General features: G+C 35.3%; 1 protein-coding gene across 1 annotated transcript in view; it reads right to left on the bottom strand.

The window, feature by feature from the left end:
* Positions 1–16,972, bottom strand: part of ABCG1 (ATP binding cassette subfamily G member 1) — a 121,325-nt gene that overhangs the window by 63,228 nt on the left and 41,125 nt on the right. Inside the window, exon 3 of the mRNA XM_043994629.1 lies at positions 7,420–7,537. Coding sequence (XP_043850564.1) covers positions 7,420–7,537 — 118 coding nt within the window. The remainder of the gene's footprint in view (positions 1–7,419; positions 7,538–16,972) is intronic.

The raw sequence follows: 16,972 nt of genomic DNA on the forward strand, positions 1-16,972 counted from the left end.
CTTTAACTTCTTTCTTATTTATTTTGTGTTTATATTTATCTAGTTCAGAGAGAGTAAGGTTAAGATCCTCTACTGGTATAATTTTGCTGTCTATTTCCTCTTATATGTCATTGAACTTCTCAAAGAATTTGGATGCTATATCAATTGGTGTATATATGTTTAGTATTGATATTACTTAATTATCTATGGTACCTTTAAGCAAGATGTAGTTTCCTTCTTTATCTCTTTTAATTAGATCTATTTTTTGCTTTTGCTTTGTTTGAGATAAGGATTGCTACCCCTACTTTTTTACTTTAGTTGAAGCATAATATATTTTGTTCCAACCATTTACCTTTACTCTGTGTGTATCTGCTTCAAATGTGTTTCTTGTAAACAATATATTATAAGATTCTGGTTTTTAATCCACTTTGCTATTCAATTCAATGGGAGAGTTCATCCCATTCACATTCACAGTTATGATTACTGTATCTTTCCCTCCATCCTCTTTTCCCCTTTGTACTCTTTTTTTTTTTCTTTCACCCTATTCCTCCTTACCGGCGTTTTGCTTCTGACCACTACCTTCCTCAATCTGCCCTCCCTTTTGTCAGCTGCCCTCCCTTTTCTTTCCCCTTTTCTCCCCTGCTTCTGCCCTCTCTTCTATCAATACCCCACCTTTCCTCTTACCCTTTTATTTCCCTAAAGGGTAAGCTAAGTTTCTTTATCCAAATGGGTGTATATGGTATTCCCTCTTTGAACAAAATCTTATAAGAGTAAGGTTGAAATAATGCTCACACTAACCTCTTTCCCTCTGATATAATAAATTTTTTGTGCCTCTTTATATGATGTAATTAACCCCATTCCACCTCCCCTTCCCTCTCCTCCCCATATTCTCCTTTTTTCTGCCCCTTAAGTTTCTTTATATCATCATATCAAAGTCTATTTAATAACTATACCCGCTATGTATATGCCTTCTATCTGCCCAAATGGAGATACAGATCTCAGGAGTTAAAAGTATTATCTTCCCTTCTAGGTATGGAAAGAGTTTAACCTTATTGAATAACTTTTCCCCCCTGTTTACCTTTCAATTTCATTGAATATCCATCTTTTCCCCAGAAAGATAATGTTCAATTTTGCTCGATAGTTGATTCTTGGTTTCAATCCAAGATCCTTTGCCTTCTGGAATATCATATTCTAAGCCTTCCAATCCTTTAATGTTGAAGCTGCCAGTTCCTGAGCAATCCTGACTGTGGCTCCATGGTATTTAAATTGTTTCTTTCTGACTGCTTGCAGTATTTTCTCCTTCACCTGATAATTCTGGAATTTGCATACATTATTCCTTGGAGTTTTCCTTTGGGGGTCTCTTTCAGGAGGTGATCAATGGATTCTTTTAATGATGATTTTATCCTCTGATTCTACAATATCAGGGCAGTTCTCCTTGATAATTTACTGGAATATGGTGTCTAGACTCTTTTTTTTGATCATGGCTTTCAGGTAACCCCAAAATTCTTATATTATCTCTCCTGGATCTATTTTCCAGGTCAGTTGTCTTTCAGATAAAGTATTTCACATTTCCTTCTACTTTTTCATTCTTTTGATTCTGTTTAACATATTCTTGGTGTCTCATGGAGAAGTAGCTTCCATCTGCTCAATTCTAATTTTTAAGGCATTATTTTCCTTAGTAAGCTGTTGCACCTCCTTTTCATTTGGCCGATTTTTCCTCCATTTGGCAAATTGTATTTTTTAAGGACTGTTTTCTTCAGTCAATTTTTGTGCTTCCTGTTCCAAGCTGTTGACTTTTTTTTATAGTTTCCTTGTGTAATTCTCATTTCTCTCATTTTCCACCCATTTTTCTTCTACCTCTCTCATCTGATTTTTAAAATCCTTTTTGGCCTTGAAACCAATTCATCTTCCTCCTTGAGGCTTCACGTGTAGGCATTATTTTTTTTTGTGGAGCAATGAAGGTTAAGTGACTTGTCCAGGGTCACACAGCTATTAAGTGTCAAGTGAGGCTGGATTTGAACTGAGGTCATCCTGAATCCAGGGTGGGTACTTTATCCACTGCACCATCTAGCTGCCCCCCATGTAGGCATTTTGACAATATTGTCCTCACCTAAGTTTGTTTTTTGATCTTCCCTGTCACCATAGAAGCTGTCAATGGTAAGGGTCCTTTTCTGTTTCTTACTCAAATTGTAGCCTATTTTTAAAGTTATAAAGTTGAAGTCTGCCCCTGTTGCACAGGGGCCACTGTTGCAAGCTTCTTGTGTTGGGGACTAGGAGCCTGTTCACTGGCTTTCTGCTCTGAGGCTTCTGTGGCTTGTGGATTCCTCACTACCCTGGGCTTGCTCTCTACACTGGGATGGCTAAGCCAAGTCACATCTGTCCTGTGGATGATTCTCTAGCTGATAGTTTGCCCTCTTAGCCAGGGCTGGCAGGTCTCACAACTGGCCTGATGTGCCACCAGTCTTCTGAGACAGGACCAAGGGGCCTCAGCTGCTGATTTGTGCTGCGGTAAGGAGACTCCTGATGACTTGCCCAGACCCCCTCCATGCTATGCTGAGCTATGCTGTGCTTCCCTTTCTCCCAAGTGGGATAGAACTTTTTTGAAGACTTCTAAATTATCTCAAATTGGAAGATTGTGTTTATCTGTCTTTTTGTAGGTTCTGTGGTTCCAGAATCCATTTAGAGGCTTGATTTAATGTTGTTGTTTTTTTGTTTTGTTTTGTTTTGGTTTGGTTTTAGTGAGGCAATTGGGGTTAAGTGACTTGCCTGAGGTCACACAGCTAGTAAGTGTTAAGTGTCTGAGGCCGGATTTGAACTCAGGTCCTCCTGACTCCAGGGCCGGTGCTCTATCCATTGCGCCACCTAGCTGCCCCGATTTAATGTTGTTTTTGAGGGAAACTCAGGAGAGCTCAGGCAACTTCCTGGCTTCTCTCTGTCATCTTGGCTCCACCTCTGGTTTTTAATAATTTGAGGACAATTATTTCTAAAATTTTTCTTTATTTCTTCTTCAACTGTTGTGAACTGCATTTCTATAATTGATTATTTAATTATGTTTCATTTTTTTTAACCTACCAATTTGTTTGGATTAAACTATTCAGTTTCCATTTGAAAACTTTCTTAACTGAGCATCTATTGATTATACATTTAATTAAAGTCAGAAAAGGATTTGATAAATATATGTGCTTTTCTGTATTTGCTTATGGGGTTTCTAATGCGCTGCACATGATTGAATTTTGTAAAGGTGCCATACATAGATATGAGTATGTATATTTCTTTCTTTCTTTCTTTCTTTCTTTCTTTCTTTCTTTCTTTCTTTCTTTCTTTCTTTCTTTCTTTCTTTCTTTCTTTCTTTTTAAGGAGCCAGAATGAGTATGTATATTTCTGTCTATTCTCATTCAGTTATCACCAAAGGTTATTCATATGTATGTTTTCTAACATTCTATTCAGGTCTTTAATTTCTTCCTTATTTATTTTTTTTCTGGTTAAATTTATATGTATATACACATGGATGTCCCCAATAGTTATATTTTTGCCATCTATTTTGGTCTATAACTAAATTAACTTTTCCTTCATGTAGCTAGATACTATGCCAATTGGTATACATGTATTAAGTCTTCATATTATTCCATAATCCATAGTACCTTTAAGAATAAAGCTTCCTTGCTTATCTCTTTTTCCTCATTTCTATTTTTATAATTGCCTTGTCGGAGACCTTGGTTATCCCTTTCCCTTTTTTTAAATTCATCTGACAGAAAAAAATTTTTGCATTGACCACTCTTTTAACTCTGTATGTACTTTTATGCTTCAAATGCATTTGTCACAAACAAGATAGTGCTATCTTCTGTTTTCTAATCCATCCTGCTCCCTTTATCCTTTTAATGGGAGAGATCGTTATCTCATTCATGTTCACTGTTATGATTGTTAATTGTGTATTTTTTTCTATCATAAACTTTGTAATTTTTCCTCTTACCATTCTTTCCTACTCTTTACAAGAAATGATGGGGGGGAGGTTGGAATTTTTTCACTATTTTCAATATATAATTGAACTCCTACTTTTCTACTTCTACTCTCTCTTCCCCAAACCCAGACCCAATTTCTGGTTATTACATTTTTTTCATCCCCCTTTATTCATCCTTTGTGATCATCCTTCAGATGCTGAAGTTTGCTTAGTTTGTGACTATTGCCTCCCCAGCTCTCCCTCTTGTACCTCACTCCCCTTTCCTGTCCCTGCCTGTACCTCTGTTCAGATTAATATATTTCAACACCAAATTCTGTATGTATGTGTCTTAAACCCTCCTTGATCCTTTTCAGAAAAGAGTAAGGTAATGAAATGTCTAACCCTCCATTTCCTCCATGTTTATGTTTTCTCTTGTGTAACCCATTTCTGACATGTTTCTCCCATTTCCTTATTTCTTCCCTACTATATTTCTTTCCTTCTTCCCTTTTATTTCTTCTGTTAAAATGTTCCCAAGAGAAAAAAATCACTCACATATCTTGTTCCAACTCTTTCTGTGACCCTTCAAGATATTAGGATTTTGAAAAGACACTTATATCTTCTCTTCCAGTTAGAATATAATCATTTCATGATCATTGAACTCCAACTTGGCAATTAATAGCTGTGTGACTCTAGGCAAGTCACTTAACCCTTACTGCTTTACAAAAAAAAAAAAGAAAGAAAAATAAAAAAAGATCATTGAACTCCTTCCAAAGTGCTCACAGGTATTAACCTATTAAGGTTTCTCCTGCCTTTTGGGTTGCATTTCAGTTTCTATGACTCTCTTATCTTCTCATTAGGAATGTTTAAAGATTCTTCTTTTTCCCTTTTTTATTATTATACTCAATTATCCAGGGTAAATAATTCTTGGTGATAAGCTCAGTACAACTATTGACTTTTCAAATATCATATTCCAAAGTTTTTTCTTATTTATCATATTTTCTGCTAAATCTTGGATGATTCAGATTCTGGTCCTTGTATCCAAATCATTTTTTTCCTTCTAAGGCATTGCTTGTACATCTGTTTGGGGATTATTCTCTTTTTATAGGCTTACCTTTTTATATTTTCAACCCATAGAATTTCTTCGCTATGTTCAGTTATTTCTTCTTATTCATATGTCCTGCCTCAATTACTGGTTTGTGATATTAAGTGGGATAGATAGGCCTTACTGGTTGAGTCCCCTCTTTAGTCTAGATGCTGCTGTGCCTGTTGCTGATCCAGACAAAATCGCTGGTATTAGGTACTATATCCTGCCACAATCCCCATATTTTGTTTTGGTTTTTGGTCCATTGAGGCCTAGGTTGGATTTTATCTTCTATCAGTCTAATAAATAATCAGGAGCTGGTTCCATGATGGGCATCCAGACAGACTCCATTAGAACACTGGAGATCACTTTGGTATCTGGCTTCCAGCAGAGCCCTCCTGATTGTGCACATACTGATTTGGCTTTAACTTCTGCTTTAGCTTCCAGTGCTATGAGAATGCATAGCCAGGCCTAGTTCTGTCTCCACTTCTGACAGTCCAGGTCACTTAATACTGCAGCTCATGGCTTTCAAAACCTCTTGCTCAAAGTTGCTGGCTCCCTTCAGGTCCATTTTGGGGAGCTCTCCCTGCCTGTTCTGACCTCCATAGTCTTCTCTCTACCTCTAATGACTTCTATATTACTTGTGTTTAAGCTAGCTCTCCTGAGACTTCTTTACCCATCTCTGTCTATCTTTTTCATCTGCCTATTTTTTGTGCAACTCTGAATTAGCTAGGGAGTTTACTAACATTTCTCCTTGATTTTCTTAAAAATTGGTATTCCTGGGGTCACTTTCATTTACATCTTGGAATCTGTGGCAAAATTTGGCTTCTTTTTATCTTTAAATATAGTTATCTTACCCCAAAGTCTTTTCTATATTTTCAAATCTTAGTTTACAACAGCAAAGAGGTTGGGAGATTTTTTTTTTAAATCCTGGGTCAAAGTTGTCAAAAGAAAGTAAATGTTTTATGTTTTAATTTTGTTCAACACATCTCATCTCAATTATTTACTTTTTCTTATAGTGTTAACAAATTGACCCTTTGATAATTATTGTTGTTCAGTCATTTCTCAGTCATGTCTGACTCATCATCACCCCATTTGGGGTTTTTCTTGGAAAGATACTAGAGTGGTTTGCCATTCCCTTCTCTAGCTCATTTTACAGATGAAAAACTGAGGCAAGCAGGGTTAAGTGAGTATCTAAGGTCAGATTTCAACTCAGGAAGATGAGTCTTCCTGACTCTAGGCCTGACACTCTAGCGACTGCACCACCTAGCTACCTTTGTGATAATTACCATGCTTAATTGAAAACTTGGTATAAGATAATATAACTCAACACTTCTGGAACCAGTTTTTCATTTGGAAAAATATTGGTGATTTTGATTTCCTCAATTCTACACAACCAAAAATATTAACAGTAAACACTGATGGAATACTTAAAGATGTACAAAATACTTAATATGATCTGATCTTTAGTTTTTAAAATTACAAATAAAAGCTACACAAATCATCAGTTTCAAACAAATTATACAATTCACTGATTCTGAGAATGGAAGGAAGGAAGGAAAAGAAGGAGGGAAGGAGAAAATAAGCATTTATTAAGTGGCTACTATATGCCTGCCAGTGTGCTAGGTGCTTTGCAAATATTATCTTAATTGATCCTCACAACAACTTTAGGAGATAGATGCTATTGTTATCCTTATTTTATAGTTGAGGAAACTGAGGCAAACAAAGGTTAAATGACTTACCCAGGGTCATAAGGCTGGTAAATTTTGAAGGCCAGATATGAACTTAGACCTTCCTGACTTCAGGCCCACTGAACCACCTAGCAATCTCTAACAAGCCTTGTCCTTCAGTGCTTCTTTACATATGTTTTCATCAGTAACTCTTATCTTCAAAATGCACCTTATCACAAATTTTACTCATTCTGCCAGACTAAGTCTTTTTTTCCTTATTGGATAATAGATTCTAGGATAAGAAGGGACCTTCAAGATTATTTTGTCCAATCCCTTCATTTTATAGGCGAGATAACTGCCCACAACAAATAATAAGGATCAGAGACAGGATTTATGCTAATGACATGATGTGAAAACCAGTGCTCTTTCTCCTCCACCCTGTTCCTTCTTGAAGCCTTCTTAATTCACAATGAAATCACCTTCCCCTGAACTCAAGGAATTTACAGGAATTTAACATTTGCCACATACTTATCTCTTCTTATTATTTGATTTTTCATTTCTCCAGGTCCTATTTCTTTAACTCAAGTGTGAACTGCCTAATGGAGACTTAGTTTTCTGTATTTCCTATTGAGCCTAGGATAGCAGGTTGTTCAATCAATATCTGTTGCACTTAACACTTAATCAATGGCAATAGGTGTGTAATTGCAATGGACTGGGTAAAGCCCTTGCATGCTTATTTTCCATTTAGGCACCTGTATCCTGCCAGGATGTTCATGAGTGTTGATTTTCCAGCTCCAGAAGGACCCATGATTGCAACAAGTTCTCCACTGCTGAATTTCCCTGAAATTCCTTTCAAAAGAGTCTTGTATCCTGAAAAAAAGTACATCAACATTTTGTTATCTAAAACATAATACATACTTAAGCTCCCACATGAGAAAATATATACATGGAACAAAACTGACACACACCATATGAAATTACATAAATCTAGTAATTAACACCAGGTCTAAAGTCAATACTTTCCATGCCACCTGGCACCACAGTTTCAGCAACAATATGATTTCTTTAAAGCTATTTATTATTTTTTAGTAGAATTCTTTCTAAAACCCTTCAATTTAAAGGAATTTATCATGATCTTGTAAAAAATAGCTCCTGGGTTTATATGAAATTTCAACCCAAAATTATCTTAGAGGAAATACTGGAGGGAGGGGATGAAGAGAATTACATCATCCAGACTGTACTGATTTTTTAAAATAAATAACTGAACAATTATTTAAATGTTTAAATGAAAGCCATAGAATTTAAAGGCAAAACTTTTAGGTTCAGAGTCCTTACAGAGTTCAATATCACATCAGAAAGCATACTTAAATATTCAGGACTCACAATAATATATTCAACACCCATGTATAATGAGGTCTATCCAAGCAATCATAAAAGAAACATGTAGATTTTAGGGAACTCACAAAATATTATTCTTCTAGTTATATGGTGAGACTTTCCCAATAACGTCTCCCATTTTTTGTGTTCAAAATTCCAAAATAACAAAAAATGAAAGGATAATAATAAGATAATTATAATAACATCCATTTATATAGTGCTTTAAGATTTTCAAAATTAACAATTGATTCAATATTTCTTCATTGATATTCATTAGGAATATCAGTGAGGGAGGTATTACATGTATTATATTATCTCCATTTGGCAAATGAAAAAAACTGGTTAAAAATGGTTAAATGGTTAAGTGGCTAGATGACATGACCAAGACCACATCACTAATAAATATCAACTCTAGTGTTAGAACCCAGATCTCTTCTAATTCTAAAGCCAAACATCTTTCCTTTACTATCTTTAACCTCCTATTGTTCTTACATATTCTAGAAAGTAGTGCTTCGTTGTATTTTGCAGCCATTTCTTTATATTCCACAATTTTTTTTCAGGCACAGTCCTACTTTGAACAGAAGTCCCCGGGGTCTTATTTAAGAGATACTATAAGGGGTGGAAAATAAAAGACAAAGAACTACTACTGTCATACTGACTCATTACTGAGACTAAGTGTTACCTGGGGGAACTCCTAAGACCTGTGAGCATTAAGCCTTAGAGATAAGAAGTATAAGAAAGAGAGAACCTAAAACCACTATAAACTAGTAAAGAGCTAAGGCAAAGCCCCTACTTATTAAAATGGTAACATAATAATAAAACTATGACCTAGGTTCCTAGTTTCTTATTGGTAGGATACTAGCCAGGATCCAGAGTTCTACAGAGTTAATCTGATTCAGTGGATACAGAAGGAAAACTCCATACCCGGACTGGCTAACCCAGAAAGCACTTTTGACTTTTATAATCAATAATTTTTACCAACTAGCCTGAAGTTCTTTTTGATAAGTTTTCCTGTCACTCCCACTGAGTCAGGAGAATAAGCCCTATTAAGTTATTCTACTTGCAGTTACACTTCAAATATGGAAGCATATTGTGATTAGCATCATAGTGGCATAGTTGTAGGAGTATATGAACCACCAGGGCAGCTATGTGGTGCTAGAATATCAGGCCTGAAGTCAAGAAGGCTCATCTTCCTGAGTTCAAATCTGTCCTCAGACATTTACTAGCTGAGTGGCCCTGGACAAGTCATTAATATTCTTTGTCTCAGTTTCCTCATCTATAAAATGAGCAAGAGAAGAAAATGGAAAACCACTCTAGTATCTTTGCCAAGAAAACTCCAAATGGGGTCATGAAGTGTTGGACCTGAATGAAATGACTGAACAACAAACATGAATCACCTACATTTTATAGGATAATTTACTGTCTAGACATTTTATAATCACCATTAAATAAGGAATAAAACAATATTAACATTTTAAACCAAAATGCAGAAATACATATAAATAAGGTATAGGGTCACAAAACAAAATACACATGAACAGTTTATCAGTTTCAGATTTACAATAAAATGAAATTGAACACAAAACTACCAAGGGAAAAAAAATCTTGGTCCAGGCAGGTTTACAACAAGGGAGGAAACAAAGTAAAATAGAAATAGGACCTACTGTTCTGAAATCAAAAGCTTGTTATTGTTCAAGCATTTCAGTCATGTCTAACTCATTGTGACCCCTTTGGGGTTTTCTTGGAAAAAATACAAGAGTGGTTTGCTATTTTCTTCTCCAGTTCATTTTACAGATGAGGAAACTACTTGTTCATGGTCACACAGCCAATAAGTGTCTGAGGCCAAATTTGAATTCAGATCCTCCTGACTCTAGGTTCAATGCTCTATCCACTGTGCCACTTAGCTGACCAAAATCAAAAGGACTTGATTCAAATCCCACCTCTGATGTTTATTATATTATGATGTTAGGACAATTACATGATCTCTGTGGGCCTTAAGAAATTTTATCAAAGCTTTGACCAACCATGTCTATAGAGAATCTTTTTTTTCCCCCCTTCAGGGCAATGAGGGTTAAGTGATTTGCCCAGGGTCACACAGCTAGAGCGTGTCACGTGTCTGTGACTGAATTTGAACTCAGATCCTCCTGAATCTAGGGCCGGTGCCTTATCCATTGTGCCACCTAGCTGCCCCCTATAGAGAATCTTTAATGAAACATGCTACTTAAAAAAAAAATGAGAAAGAAAAAAAAGGGGGGCAGCTAGGTGGCGCAGTGGATAGAGCACTGGCCCTGGAGTCAAGAGTACCTGAGTTCAAATCTGGCCTCAGACACTTAACACTTACTAGCTGTGTGACCCTGGGCAAGTCACTTAATCCCAATTGCCTCATTAAAAAAAGAAAAAAAAGAAAAGAAAAAAAAAAAGAAACATGTTACCCAACTCCTTCCAGAAAGGTGATGGATTCAAAGTAAAGAACCATATATTGTTGGACACGATGACTATGTGGATTTATTTTGCTAGAATATGCTTATTTGTTACAAGGCTTTCACCTCCTTCCCACTTTTAATTTGGACATGATTGAGGTGCATGTAGAAGTAGTAATAGTAATGCAAATAAGAGGGCCATTAAAAACATTTTTTTAATGCACAGAAGAGAATAGAGAGGCATTCATAAGAAAGCACAGAGAAGCAGAATGATTTGAAAGTAATGCAGAATTTGTTATATACTTGTTTAAAAACAACATTTTGTGTTCTTCAGGACACATGAAAATATTCTTTGTGGGTGCATGTAAGTTCAAAATAAAAAATAAACTTAAAAAATAAAATTGAAAACTGCCCAGATTAATTATAATCAGAGCACAAAATGAAAGTAGAAAGATCCCACTGGTGGTCTCCTGAAAGAAACACTAAAATGAAAACTACCAGGAACATCATAGCCAAAATCAAGGTCAAAGAAAAAATACTACTATCATTCAGAAAGAAAGAGTTTAAGTCCCAAGGATCTACAGTCAAGATCAGACAAGATTTGACAGTCATAAAGGAAAGGATAACTCGAAGTATGATACTCCAGAAGGCAAAAGATAAAGGCTCACAACTAAGAAAAACTTACCCAGAAAAAGTAAGTATAATTTTTCCAGGGAAGGGAGAATGGACCTTTAATAAAACAGAGTACTTCTAAGCAGTATTGTTGAGGAACTGAATGGACACTTTGAAATGTGAACACAGGAGTCCAAAGAAAGACAGAAAAGTAAAATCTATTTGAGTAACTGGGACTATATGATGATGAAATGTTTATAATCTAGTAAGGGGAAGAATAGAAACAAGGCTTTCCTCAGAATCCTGTTTTAAAAGGTTATAGAGAGGGCCTGGGAACAGTTTAGTTATATTATAATGATCTAAAGAGAATAAAGAAATGAGAAGGAAAAAAAAAGACTATATTAGAAAAGAAAGAGTGGGAGATTTGGTACCTCTGAGCCATGTGCTTTGTGCCTATCTCCCCATGAGAAGTCCAAGGATTTCTGTCATGGTTTCCCTTCCCCCACCCCTCCCTTCCCTTGGCCCTAAATAAACTACCACCTTATTCTAACTATTTTTGTGTGCAAGATGGTGTAATTCTTTAAAGAGGAATTCCTAAGAACCTCAACCCCTACCCCAAACCCATACCCCATTTCCCCCATTATCTCCCCATGAGAAGTCTAAGGATTTCTGTCATGGTTTCCCTCCCCCCCACCCCTTCCCTTCCCTTGGCCCTAAATAAACTACCACCTTATTCTAACTAAAAAAAAAAAAAAGAAAAGAAAGAGTGAAAAAGGGGGTTGAACTTACTTCACTTAATCACAGTTCATGAAAAAAAGACTATAAAAACATCTGGGAAGGGGTTGAGAAACAGGCTAAACATGAAATTCCCCTTCATGTGAACTGGACAAAGGGGAGTTGGATATATATATATATATATATATATATATATACACACACACACACACACACACACACATACATACATACATACATATATATACACATATATATACATATATACACACACACATATATACATATATATACACACACACATATATATATACATATATATATATATATATACACAGTTTGGTGTAGAAATACATCAAACTCAATTAGGAAAAGGTAAAAGTGATAGGGGATTAAGGAGGATAGATTCAAGGAGGAATTAGTCATCAGCAAAACAAAGTCCATTATCAAAGAGTAAAGGGGGTAATCAAAGAGAAAAAAAGGTAAGCATCTGTGATTGGGAACTGGGCAAGGTAAAGAGAACAAGAATATTGGAATGCAAGCAGATTGCATAAAATATAGATCACTGGCACTGAGCACACTCCTCTCCTGTAAAGATAAAAAGAGCAAAAAAAATTATTGGGAATGTAACTAAAAGAAACTTTAAAAACCCAACAAATATAAAAACTTCAACTAGAAATTATTGAAATTGAAAGTAAAAAAAAACACCTTTTGAATTGATAAATAACACTACAAGCTTTAAAAAAAACCCAATAAAATAGACAAACTATTAGCTAGTTTGCTTAATAGGTAGAAGTGGGGAGGACACCAAATTGTCCATATGAAAAATGAGATAAGATAAATCACACAAATTTAAACAAAATAAAGGAAATAATTTTTAAAACTATTTTGTCCAATCATACTCCCCCAAAATGACAATCTAAATAAAATAGATGAATAACTACAAAATTATAAAATACCCAGATTAATATAAGAAATAGATCATTTAAGTAACCCAGTCTTAAAAAACAAAAAGAAATCTAGCAAATAATAAATGAGCTTCCCAAAGGGAAAAGAAAAACTCTGGAACTACATGAAGTTACAATAAATCCTATCAAACATTCGAAGAACTATTGATTCTTATGTTACATAAGCTGTTTGCAAAAATAGGAAAAGAAGAAATGCTACCAATTCCTTCTAAGACACAAATATGGCCCAAACCAAGGAGACAAGTTAGAGAAAAATCTACAGAACAAAAAGAATAAAAATAAATTTTTAAATAAAATATTAGTGAAGACACTACAGTAACATATTTTTTAAAATTTTAACTATATATTATGACAAGGCATACATTAAGCTCAGCATGCAAGGCTGGTTTAATATTAGGAAAATTATATAATTTATTAATAAATGCACAAAATCACATCATTATATTAATAGAGATAGAGAAAAAAGCTTTTCACAAAATATAATACCTATTTCCATTAAACATACTAAAATGAATAGAAATAAATGAACCTCTCCTGTATATAAGTAGCAGCTATCTAAAATCAAGAGCTTCTCCAAACTGCACTGCTGACCTATATCCACAGGACTTTCTCAACTATGCCATAGAAATCTCTTCATCCTGGAAGATCATTCAAACCTTGAACTCTTCTCCACAGGATTTTCTCTGATATACCATAGAAATCTCTTCATCCCAGAAGCTCACTCAACCCCTCACTACTTCTTACATTAGAAGTATCCTCTCCCCTTGAAGTGTATTCCTCTGATTGGCTGGTTTGATCACAGCCCCTCCATTTTAAGGAGAAAACCCAGAACAACAATGTTTTAATTCCTCCCAAGGCAGCACTGTTAATTCACTGGACTTTCCTTTTCCTCGCCTCAACATACTTATTTAGACCAAGATTTCCCATCATAGACCACATACTCATTTTGAGTACCTTCACTCTCTCCCTCCCCACTTTTCAGTTATTTTTTATGTATTGTCTTCTCCATGAGAATATAAAACTCCTGAACTAGAATCAGAGCAGGAAAACATATAGTGTCTATAATAGTAAAACTAGAAAGAACAATCAAATGAGGGCAATGACTGTCTTTTAATCTTCATGCAATTGTGTTCCCAGCACTTAGCACAAAGCCTAGAACACCATAAATACTTAATAAATGCTTTTTGATGATTTGATTTGAAACGAGTTGATATTGTATGTAATTGACATAAATCAAGCCTTTTCAATAAGACGGGGAAGTAAAGCAAGTATATCTATGATCACTCCTATGATTTAACATGTTAACTGCTAGGTATAGCAATAAGATGAGAAAAAGAAATTGAGAAAATAAGGATAGACAAAGAGGGAGCCTTTTTTTTGTAGAAAATATCACAGTTTACATAGAGAACCCCAGAGAGTCAAGTAAAAAAATTAATTGAAACCATATTTCTGCAAAATTTAAAAGACCCATACAAATCATTAGCCTTTCTACATATTAAAAACAAAACCTAACAAAAAGAAATAGAGAAATTCCATTCAAGATAACTTCAGAATGAATGAAATATGCAGAGTCCACCTAGCAAGGAACAAGCAAGAACTATACAAATACAAACTACAAAACATTCTTTAGAGAAATAAAGACAGACCTAAATGAGAATAAAAACATTAATTGTTCAGGGTTGGTCTGTGCCAATAAAAACAATATTACCTTAATTACTTTCCTTTTTCAGTGGCATACCAATTAAACTATCAAATAAATAGTGTAGAAAAGCAGGAAAAATAACAAAATTCATCTGGAGCAACAAAACTCAAGGTTCTCAAAATAATTTAAAATGTCAAGGAAGCTGACGTGGTAGTACCAAATGTCAAACTATACTACAACGCAATGATCTCCTAAATTATTTGATACTGTTTAAAAAACAAACAAAAAAAGAACTTGATGCATGGAACAGAATAGGTAAACAGCACACAGAACTAAGAGAACATGGTAACTGTGTTAGATAAATCCAAAGACTAAAACTACTTTGATAAGGACTCACTAGCCAACCAAAATTGCTGGGGAACGTTGGCAAACATTGTGGCGGAAATTAGATTTAGACCAAGATCTCATCCTCTATTCCACAACAAAGTCCAAATAGATCCATGACCTAGTGATAAAATGTCGTATCATAAATAAATTATAGGAACAAGGAATATAATTTGCCACTATAGATAAGGAAAAAAGTTTATGACCAGGTAAAGGCTAGAGAGGATGATTGAAAATAAAATGGACAATTTTTATTATATAAATTGAAGAGCTTTTGCACAAATCAGTGCTTTAAAATGAGATGGGAAATAGTTAATTGTGAAAGCAAAATCTTTACAGCAAGTTTTTCTCACGAAGTCATGATATCCAAAATACATATGGATTCAAATATATAATAATGACTGCTATTCCCCAACAGTGAAACTACATAGCATAAATGTGTAATTGACCCAGGAAACATGATTGTATGACATCTTCCATTTATGTTTAGCAGCATGTATGTATTGAGAAAGACGGCAGATGATGGAAGTAATCGATGGTTAGGATTTGGAAAAGTATGAACAAAGACAGGACACCCAAGAGGCAAAATACTAAAGGATAGAAATCAATGTAGTCAAGCTAACAAGCATTAAATACCTGCCAAGTGTCAGGCATCTAGTTAAGCACTGAGGACACAAAGCAAAACAAAGCAAAGAAAGCCAGTGCACCCAGGAAACTCACAGTCTAATGGTAGAATATGTTCAATATGAAATTGAATTAGTTAACATTTTCAAAAGGAAAATTTCATATCAATATGTAATCAATTACATGGTGAGTGGCTCCAATTCATAAATAAAAGAAATACAAGAGAAAACAAGTTTGAGTTTCTTCACAGCTATCTGTGAAATCTATGAAATTTCTCAAGTCCCCCATATTATGCATGAATGTAACTGCAAGCTTTGTGGTTCTCCCACCCCCTTGGCAAAATAACTCCTTTCTCTCTTTCTTTCTTTTTGGTGAGACAATTGGGGTTAAGTGACTTGCCCAGGGTCACACAGCTAATTAGTGTCAAGTGGCTGAGGCCGAATTTGAACTCAGGTCCTCCTGACTCCAGGGCCGGTGCTCTATCCACTGTGCCACCTAGCTGCCCCTAACTCCTTTCTTAATATAAAGAAACATATAAGTTCCATAGTCACATTCACTAGTTACCTCCTTTAGGCATAAGTTTCTTTTCTTTTGTTAATTTTTAATTTTTTTATCATAAAAGTATTTTATTATTTTCCAGTTACACGTAAAGATGGTTTTCAACATTTGTTTTCATAAGGTTTTTAGTTCCAAATTTTTCTCCCTCCCTCTCTTCCCTCCCCCCTCCCCAAGACAGAAAGCAATCTGATATAGGTTATATACGTACAATCACATTAAACATATTTCTTCATTAGTCATGCTGTAAAAGAAGGATCAGAACACAACCGAAAAACCTCAAAAAAGAAAAAAACAACAACCAAAAAGTAGAAACAGTATAGTTCAACCTGCATTCAGAATACACAGTTCTTTTTTATGGATGTGTAGAACATTTTCCATCATAAGTTCTTTGGAATGTCTTGGATCACTGCACTACTGAGAAGAGCCAAGTCTATCACAGTTGATCATCACACAATGTTTCTGTTACTGTCTACAATGTTCTCCTGCTTCTGCTCACTTCACTCAGCAAGTCTTTCCAGGTTTTTCTGAAATCTGCCTGCTCATCATTTCTTATAGCACAACAGTATTCCATTACATTGATATACCACAACTTGTTCAGCCATTCCCCAATTAATGGGCATTCCCTCAATTTCCAATTCCTTGCCACCACAAAGAGAGCTGCTATACATATTTTTGTACATGTGGGTCCTTTTCCCTTTTCTATGATTTCTTTGGGATACAGACTTAGTAGGGGTATTACTGGGTTAAAGGGTAAGCACAGTAGGCATAAGTTTCATACAGATAAGCTTAAGGGGCCCCTGAGACACTGTCTGAGCTCACAGTATGTGTGTACCCCAGATAAAGCTCCAACCTCTCCCTTTTCACATAGTTACACCCTTCTAAAGATTGTATTAAAAGGGGCAGCTAGATGGTGCAGTGGATAGAGCACCGGCCCTGGAGTCAGGAGTACCTGAGTTCAAATCCGGCCTCAGACACTTAACACTTA

The sequence above is a fragment of the Dromiciops gliroides genome, chromosome 3, assembly GCF_019393635.1.
Source record: "Dromiciops gliroides isolate mDroGli1 chromosome 3, mDroGli1.pri, whole genome shotgun sequence".
Taxonomy (NCBI): Eukaryota; Metazoa; Chordata; class Mammalia; order Microbiotheria; family Microbiotheriidae; genus Dromiciops; species Dromiciops gliroides.